This window comes from Oculina patagonica, chromosome 1 (assembly GCF_052425735.1).
Source record: "Oculina patagonica isolate OP01 chromosome 1, crgOcupat, whole genome shotgun sequence".
NCBI classification, from domain to species: domain Eukaryota; kingdom Metazoa; phylum Cnidaria; class Anthozoa; order Scleractinia; family Oculinidae; genus Oculina; species Oculina patagonica.
In genome coordinates, this window is record NC_135758.1 from 34,311,854 (window position 1) to 34,321,565 (window position 9,712).

General features: G+C 36.9%; 1 protein-coding gene across 1 annotated transcript; it reads left to right on the forward strand.

The window, feature by feature from the left end:
• Window positions 1–3,433: 3,433 nt before the first annotated feature.
• LOC144642300 (uncharacterized) lies at window positions 3,434–7,028 on the forward strand. Its single transcript, XM_078501300.1, has 3 exons — window positions 3,434–3,597; window positions 6,013–6,304; window positions 6,558–7,028. The coding sequence occupies exons 1-3, from the start codon at window positions 3,434–3,436 to the stop codon at window positions 7,026–7,028; spliced, it is 927 nt and encodes a 308-aa protein (XP_078357426.1).
• The last annotated feature ends 2,684 nt before the right edge of the window (window positions 7,029–9,712 follow it).

Sequence of the window (9,712 nt, forward strand, 5' to 3'; positions counted from 1 at the left end):
TTTCTGGGAAACCTATCACAAAGCACTCGTTTTAACACACACTCGATAAAATATCACTCGATTAACGATTTGCTTTTTACCACTCGAGTCCAATTCGAGTTTAGTTTCTTAATCGAGTCTCGTTTCCCAAATCGAGTCTCGTTTCTTAAATCGAGGCTCGTTTCTAAATCGAGTATTGTTTTCCCCCCTACGAGACTCGATGACTCGATCTTAAAAACGTGACTCAATCGTTAAAACGAGACTCGATTGTAAAAACGAGACTCGATTGTAAAAACGAGACTCGATTGTAAAAACGAGACTCGATCGTTAAAACGAGACTCGATCGTTAAAACGAGACTCGGTCGTTAAAGAACTTAAAAACATTTAGGAGTACAGAAAAATAAAAGTCCGTTTGAGTTTCTCTTATTTTTTTGTTTGTTTGTTTTGTTTTTGAGGGAGTGGGGAGACTCCTGTTCTTCTTCTTCCGTCTATTATGCAACTATCAATGTTAAGCCCGAGGGGAGGGGTTAACCCAGGGTATAGATTTGATCCCCAGCAACAAGGTTTCATCGAATGGAAATCTGACCACCTTCTCGTACTCCCAGGTGTGGATTATTTTGTCCCGGGTTGAACCAACATTGGGTGAAAAACATTATTTGGCAGCACTTTTGAAAACGCGCGCGCACGGAAGACGAGTTTAACTGCGCGAAAAAAAACAAGCTTTCCAGGCAGTGGCAGTAAAAGCTATCGGACAAAACACAACTCGCTATCGGTTTACTTTTCCCAGTATTTTGTAGTTGTTTATTGAATTGGTTTTGGATGCAATTTAGCAACTTTTCTTGGGATTCCTTTATTCGCGCGCTTGGTCTCGTAGTGGAATTCTTCATTTGACCGAGCATTTTTAACCTGGTGCGCGCGTCCTAAGCGAGTGGCGCCAAACTCCTCGCTTGTGATTGGTTCTTTCTGAGCATGCGCATGCAATGTGCGCGCGGAAGATAGAGTACAGGAACTGGACTAGGTACCATACATGTATATATTAACTGCGAAAATGGACCATTCTTTTAAAGATAACTCTATTTTAAACAATTTGTTACTGTATTTATAGTTTGTTTGGACATTTGAGAACAAAAGAAAACGTCAATCGTTGCTATGGTAACCTTTGTGACTAAGTGGCAGGTAAAAAAATGAAATTTGGTCATATTTGAACATTATGGTGTATTTTGGCAAAAATCAAACATTGGCTTCCTAGATAATTTTAATTTTCAAAACAACCACCCTTAGGCTAGAAAAACTACATCGAGCCTCCTTAAGAAAGAGTATCCGAGCTTCTAGTTTTTCAAATTTACTGACGGGCATGCCCTGAGAACCTCCCATCAAGGTCTTGCCTCATCTATGCCAAAGGTCTGGTTACGGCCCTGATTTACTAATAGTCTGTTGATGGTTCACGTGTAGGCCTTTCTCGATTATGCTAGCATTTTTTTCGGCATTTTTTGGGAAAACGAGCATTTTTTTTCGTTTTTTCTTGAAAAAGAATTGCTAGCATTTTCTGTCATTTTTCATGACTGTGATCCAGATTTCAGCACTCAGAACTCAGAAGGATAAACAATCCTAAAGTTTCACAATTTTGATTACTTAATTTGATTGTTTTCTGTCTGTTTCGACTGTTTGTGCGTTGTGTTACTTGTGTACCTGTGTTGTTGTTACTTGTGGGTGTACACCAACGGGAAAAAAGATATGGGTGGTCAGCGGTAACTCTTTCTTTTGCTCGGCCAAGATGCTTCAAATCATCAATCAATCAACTTATTAAAGAGGGTAACGGCAACAGTAAACTACTGACAAACAAGCGGCCCCGGATACAAATTACAACTACATAATATACTCGGAACAAATACACTACTAAATATACAATTTAAAATTGATAAAAACAGATTCTAAAAATAGGGAAAGAATTAAAAAACTGTAAAATGATGAATGTCCTAAGGCTAGATGCGAAAAATCATTAGGCCATTCATATGACTGTTTAGTTGCTGTTGGCTGGAAAAGTTTTAATTCTGACCCAAGTTTTATAAACAAACAATTATTAAGTATCACCTGTTGTTGATATGAGCATATAATGTAAGAGTTTGTACGTTTTGTTTGAAATAAAACAAAGCATTCTTTGGAATTCAAGTGGCATTTTTTGAAGAAATCAGGCATTATTTTAGCATTTTTTTGGCTTTATGCGAGAATTTCTAGAAGCATTAAAAGCCAGTTTTAGTAGCATAATCGAGAAAGGCCTATTCACGTGTACGTTCAAACTGATCAAATCGCATGCATTGTTTAGAAAACCAACCTGTTATCAGTCCCTAACTTATAACATAAAGTGCCTTAAATAAATTGCCATGAAGTGCTATACATAATGCGCTTTTAAAATTGAACACAATACCTCATATAAAGTGTTTTGATGTGATAGTACCGAATGAGCGCAGCACACTTAATAAGTTACTGATCATGCGCTTGTCATCAAAGCATTTTTTCGTAGCAAATGTTTCATTACTTTGGTGCGATTTGGACCAAATTTACTAGCGCACACTATTGCGCCGGCAAATGTTCGCTTAACAACTTTATATACATCGAAATACTCGAAAGACATTTTGCAAAAATTTATATCCTTTGGTCCATGCATCCCTAAAAAGCCTGCACGTTCGTCAAACTGGTCCACCTGACTACTGAAGAAGCTGAGACTAGCGTTCAATTTTCTTTTCTGTGATTAAATGGCAGACTGGTAAAGCGGTAGCTACACTTTTTATTCATCCTTAACCCCATTAAATTCTACTGTTTGAGAATTTCGTTTTTTTTTTTATCAACAAACATCTTCACCCGTCTAATCATAGTTAGTAGAGCCGAGTATTGGATGCTGTAAAATACAAAAGCGTGAGCATTATTTTAAAATTATTGTTTTGTTTTTTTCCTAAAAGAAATCAATAACAATCAACATTTTTAAAAACTATTTCGCACAATATTTCCCAAGTCTGAGACAGAAACAAAAATCATACATATAATAATTATAAGAAGTATACGGACATCTTTATAAGACCGACACCTCCATAAGACGGACACCTGGTGTTGGTCCCGTTCCCGCCTTTTTCATTTATTTTACTGCAACTAAAATCCCTATACAGACAGGTCGACACCGTCCAGACGGTGTCCGTCTAAAAAAAACTTGGTCATAACAAAAAGAATACCCTAATTCTTGAAGATTATATTTTTCCTTACAAATACGTAATTAGAGTGTCTTAGAATTAGAATAGTGAAGTGTCAGCCTGTTCCGATAATTAGACAGAAGACAATGGCGGTAAAAACAAAAAAAAAAAACAAAAAAAGAAGCGGTGTTCGCCGCACCAATCACAACTCGTGACTTTTTGGCAGACAAGAACTGATATCACGCACACTGACATTCACTTGGTCACAAATCATGGATTTCAATCTGGTCGTGGGTTTAGAACGTGGTCCAAAGTCAAACTTAATCCAATGGCTTCAAAACAGATCTCTTTTAGCGAATCCTCTGAGATGTGCCCAATGCAATATCAACATGGATCTTAAGGAAAGAAATGATGATCACGTCGACGGTTTCCACTGGTAAGTACGCAAAACTTTTTGTGAAGACAGCCGATATAAAATGGTCCGAAATATGTCTAGCTATATAACACTTAGTAAGCAAGTCGTATATTTATCAATAAAGGAAAGAGCTACAGGACTTTTTCATTAATGTAAGCATGTGTCAGGGGAAAGAAATTTAACACAAAGATCGGTCGCCGGTGTCGCACGCGCGCAAGGAAACGAAATAAATGATACTTTTGAACAACTGGAATACTGCGGCATATAATAAAGTAGACTAACTTATACATGTAAACATCCCTTTGGTGCCTGATCTGAGCTAGAGTGATATAAAAAAAAGGCATAATCGTGGCGGCAGAAGAACAAATTCTTCGCAGCCAAGTTTGTTATGCAAATAAGAAGAAACAAGCAGACAACAACTACTACTACTACTACTCTACATGCTTGGATTGAGATGCTTGGTCTTTTAAGCGACCGTGGGAAACTTAATAGTGAAAAAAAAAAACGTTAGCGAATAAATGAAAGTTTTCTATAGCTACAACTCAACGATGATCACAAGTTCAAACAAAGGCTAAACTATCGCTTTACTCAAGGAACGGTTCGGGTAGTGAGTCGGAATAAGTCATTCAATGTGAAAAAAACAAAAAATGTGATTTTTTCTGCTGTTTGTCTTTAATTAAGCCTCCTATTGTTTACACTCATTGAAACTTGTGACTTTCTTAAACGTAACAGTCATTTAGTGTTCGCGTGCGCAAGCTAAGCATAGATATGGATATAACCCCCAAAATTATTTACTTTGTTTTTCAAAACATTCACGGCAAGGTTTACTCCTTCTTAGCTGTTTACTATTTGACTTTCCTTTTATACCAGATTTGAAGTGGCCCGCATATGGTACAAACGTTGTTATGATGTTATTATAAAACAATGATATTATCTCTACTTGTGACTTTATGGACAAAAAAGGCTAATTGGCGTAGACTGAATGAGATTTCGCGTCTGTTTGTCGCTGGCGTCCAGTTCTCTCGACGTTCTCATCGCGCGCTCAAGAACGGACGAAAAGGGAAAAATATTGGGATGTGAACATTCTTTAAAAAGTGCCACTTACAACAAAGATTATTTCGCTTTTTAGCAGTAAGTTAGGAGCTAACAAATCTACAAGATTACAGATCAACACGGGTGCCATATACTATGAAATGAAGGGCGTTGTCTGATTTCTCAGCAGGAATATGGGCTATAAGTAGTTTAGCGAGATAAAAAACCAAAGTAAACAATAAACACTTCAAATCCTGTCAGTATTTAAAAGAGATAAACAACCATTAGTTTAGGCAAAATGCTTTTAGCGGTTCAGATGAAAAATTTCCGCACTTTTCCTTCAAGCAACTCATAAGTATTTTAAGACGGAATCCACTAGGAGGTCGGGTAATATGTATTAAAGTTGGACAAAAATCAAGTACTAGAATAATTTAAATCCTATTGCGTTATTTCCTTCCCTTAATAAAAGGTAAAGATGTAAGTAATTATCCGTGATAACACCAACAACAATTTCTTTTCAGAGTTTCACAAGGTATAGGCAAAATCTCACGTGTAGCCATTTGGTAAATTCGTCTCAAGCGATTCAGTGCATTCAGCGGAACTTCGAAATTTGTTTCCGATGTTTGGTGTTGTTGGAAAAGATTTCTCTTGATGAGATATTTAAGCAGTAACAAAAAAAGTTTGCAATAGGGTGGAAATAATTCTGGTATAACAATTTCTTATCAGAGTCTGAGAAAATGATATTCAAAGTTCACAAGCCGAGCTATGGGCAAAAGCTCACATCTTTTAAGCGATTCATGGGAATTCAGTAGAACTTCGAATTTGTTTTCGACGTTTGGTGTTGTTAGAAAAGATTTCTTTCGATAAAATATTTGAAGCAGTAACACAAAAGCTTGCAATCAGGTGTAAATAGTTTTGGTACGTAGTTTTGTTCAATAACTACTCGAAGTCCCGGCGGATTTCCTCTTAAACACTGAAATACTTGAAATAGTTAACAACTGTGGATAAGTCAGGGATATGCTAACATAAAATACGCGTGGATATTTTGTGAGTTGCGTAGTATTTTTCCGAGCCCCGTAGTGTCCGGCTAATTGAGCCCCTGATCCATACCTGGAGGGCTTGATTTTTGATATCTTGATTATGAAATTATCTTGCTTTGCCGTTTAGTAGTTTTTGTAAGTAAACACGAAACGGTATTCTGCATTGACAACAATCATAAAACAAGCTAGCTAATATAACATTATTCTGTCAGAATGATGGTTCAGAGTTGTTTCTGTATGTGGTAAAAGGTTGGATAATTGGTCTTGGTTTTACAGCGTGACGTTCGAAAAGTACTTGTTGTAAGGTAAGGAAAAGCTTAATACAAAAATTTGTTGAACTATATCTTTTTTCCGTTCAACACAGGCGCTGTGGTGGCTGCCGAAAGAAAAGAAGCCTACGCACAAACAGTTTTTTTGAAGAGTTTCCCAAAGTGTCGCTTGGAAAACTCCTTTTGATAGTATACTTTTTTACGGCCGATGACTCCCAGAGGAGAACTGCAACACACCTTGGCTTAAATACAAACCTGGTGTCCAGGATTTTTAGAAAGCTACAAGACGTGTGCTCCGCAGATCTAGATGATCGTCCAATAATACCGTTTGGAGGACCGGGGACGGTGGTAAAGATCGACGAGAGCAAATTCAATCATAAGGCGAAGGTACAGCTTTTATTTCATCTTTTCAGTTATTCAGTCAAAAAACCAACAACAGGTTTCTTAAAAAATCCTCCCAAATATATTTTACTGTACTCAATACTATGATGCTTGATATGGTTTCTAAAAGAACCACTCAGAGAGAAGTCATGCATGTTTAGCAAAAAAAATATCGATACATCCGCTTCAGCAAAATACATTTAAATATTTTGGTTTTGAATTATAAAACAAAATGCAAACTCTCAATTTTCTTTTTCAGTATAATAGAGGACGGAGGGCGGCCGTGGACAAGTGGGTATTCGGAATAGTGAGTGCAGAGTTTAGACCCGCGAGGGGGTACTTCCAGGTAGTGGAAAGGCGTGACGCGGCAACCCTTCACCCCATTATAGAGAGGTGCGTGAGACCAGGTACTGAAGTGCATTCCGATGACTGGGCCGCCTACAGAAATCTTGACCAGCAGATCAATAATGTGGGCGCACACCAAGTTGTTGTGCATCGCAGGCACTTTGTAGATCCAACAACTGGCGTCCACACGCAAGAAATTGAGTCTTGCTGGAACAATTTAAAATTGGGTCAAAAAGCAAGAAGAGGGATTACACGAGACGACATGCAGTCGTACCTAGATGAGAGAATGTGGCGGCAATGGAGAGGAGGGTCGCACCGTCAGATTTTGCAAAACTTTTTGGTTGTTATACCTCGTCAATACTTGGTTAACAATCCTGCGGTTTAACTTACCTTATTGTTACTATTTTTCTGGAACTTAATTTCGCAAAAATGGAAAGGGAATATTTCGCTGGACATTATTTTCGCGATGTGGCTAAAAATTCTCAATTAACATAAAAAATACAACAGAAAACGTTTACATTTTTCGCGGATCTTTAATTTCTCGATTTTTGTAAAATCGAGAAATTAAGTTAATTAAAATTAAGTCCCACGAAAAAAAATTTACAATAAGGTTGGAAAAATCTAGGTAGATCTTGCCGTCGTTGGCATTTTATTGCTGCTAGACATGTAATTTTGAGGTTCCACTGTAATAACATCCTTCTAAAGGTGTAAATAATAAGCAAATTTGACTGTGTCGTCAAAATGTGTTGCTATGGCAACTAGAAATGTGGTCAAAGATACCTTATTTTTGAGGAAACCTTTCAAGGTTAATTACTCTTAAACAAAACAGTAAAAGATTTGGTTTTTTTGAATTAATTTGTCAAAGGATTGCAGCTTGAAAAAGTTGGGTTAAGTTTTCAATTGAATTACGCAAGTTTAAAAAAATCGATATTTATACAGGCTGTGTATTATTAATAAGCGCAAAATATTTTAGATGTTTTTATTTGGTTATATGCCGTTAGTAAAATATTGTCCGATATTACCCGTACTTAATTCCTTCATTCGACATGAACGACGAGCAAGCAATTGTTAATGTTAAAAAAGCTTGCGTCAGTTATGTTGATCTAGGTCTAGAAAAAAATGTTCACTAGTAGAATGTCAAACACACCATTTGCCTGAATGGCAGAGAAAGTTTGTCATACAATTTAAGCACGTCAGTTTCTGAATATACGTTTATTGTTAATGTTAGTTGATGAAAAAACGGGTAGGAATTACAACTACCTAAAAGATGCTCAATTACGAATCAAGTCATTTCTAGAGTTTTCAATGCATCATTCTTACTTTTGGCGGGCAAGATAAGATAATTATTGGTTAGCCTTAAAAGAGTGATTTTAAAATGGTTACCATTCCTAAAGATAAGATAAGATAGTAGTAGACAAATATTGCTAAATAAAACGATTAACATGGGATTGAGAAAGTAAGCGCTGCATGGTTAATTTACTATGCTTATAGAAAATAGCAGTTTTAATAAAAATAAATATTTCATTTTGAATTTTGATTCCGTTGCCTGGAAGTGGGGCGCTTGAATGAGGGGAAAAAGAGATAGACCATTTAATGGAGCGTTTGATATGGCGGGAAAATGAGTTTTAAAATATGAAAAATAGACATGATCAAACAGTGGGATGTGGAAGAAAAAATAGAGTCCTTTCATTCAATTTTAACTTTCCCGTTTTCCCGCAGGGAAGTATTAAGAGGCTCTGCTCACAGGGTGATATTCACCGTTCAAAGCTTTTAATCAAGAACTTTGCCCAAGTAAAACAGTTCTACTAGATGCAAAAAGTTCGGACAGTATTCAAAAGGGACATGGGCGTCTGATTTATCGAACAGGGTTTTGTATTTGAAATTGTAACGGGAAAATGGCGAGGAAATTCTGCATGATATTTCTATGACATTGGCCTCTCCATTGACGCCACATTTGCTCGTCCAGATAGGATTGCAAGTCTTCCCTCTGAATACCTTTTCTGCGCTTTTGACCGAGTTTTAAATGACTCCAACAGGACTCAATTTCTTGTGTATGGACACCTGTTACAGGGTCCACAAAATGATGGGCGTGCACCACAACTTGATGAGACATATCATGAGGCAGCGATCCGATGTAGGGTCAAAAACAGCGCAATGTTTACCTGAGTCAAGGCTTTAAATTAACTGCCTAAGAATGTTTCAATTACTTTGAAAATCGGACATTTCATTACAAACTTATTTTTCTTTTTGACTGCCAAGTTTAAAAAAATTCTATCGAGCGCTTTTTATTTTGCGATCATTTTAGTAAGCGAAGGCCCTTTTTCGATAAAAGAGCGAAATAACACTTCATACAAGTTCATATTCAAGCCGATGTTTCAAGAAATCAAATGAAATGATTTCTCTGAGATTTTCTCCCAAGGTAATTGGATAGTACAATATTCACTTAAGGCCAAAATGTTACTTGATCGGGCCTTGTGCACGTTTTCTCAATAATGTTTTAAGACTGCTTTGTTTTTGTTGTATTTTAGCACCTGAAAACTTCATCCAAAATTTTCTCGAAAATGCTCTCATAAAAATTCTTCAAATTTTGCAGACCTTGAGAAAACTATGTCAAGTCCAAGATCTAGAAGCCTTTTTTCAAAATTATCCCTCTATTACAAGAAAATCGGTCTCGCGTGAAATGGGTGGTGACGTCATTATGTTGCTATGGTTACTCCGATTTCGATGAAACTTATCTCATTCGAAACTTTCATCTTTCTTTAGTACAGCTATATTGATTGATTTTCAGTCGGATTGTTTACGGTGGCGTACAAGTTGCTCAAAGTTGAAAGGTATCGTCACTCAAAAATCCGATCGAGCCACCTTAACAATAAACCCCATTCAGACCCTCTTGCAGGCACATTATGCTGTGACCTCACTTGTGCAGGCACGAAGACGCGCCCGGATAATAAGTACCTCGTTTCAGACATGTTAAAAAAGTTGGGGTCACCGATTTATTTTTCAGAGATAAAGCGTTTGGAAAACTACCCTGATCTTGAGGCCTGTAGTTAAAAAATATCGAAGATTAGT

Bases quoted from the DNA above. Each gene is read 5' to 3' on its own strand.
- LOC144642300 (XM_078501300.1), top strand. From the start codon at position 3,434: ATGGATTTCAATCTGGTCGTGGGTTTAGAACGTGGTCCAAAGTCAAAC. The intron at 3,598-6,012 runs GTAAGTACGCAA...CGTTCAACACAG, and splicing joins CACGTCGACGGTTTCCACTG to GCGCTGTGGTGGCTGCCGAA. The intron at 6,305-6,557 runs GTACAGCTTTTA...TTTCTTTTTCAG, and splicing joins AATTCAATCATAAGGCGAAG to TATAATAGAGGACGGAGGGC.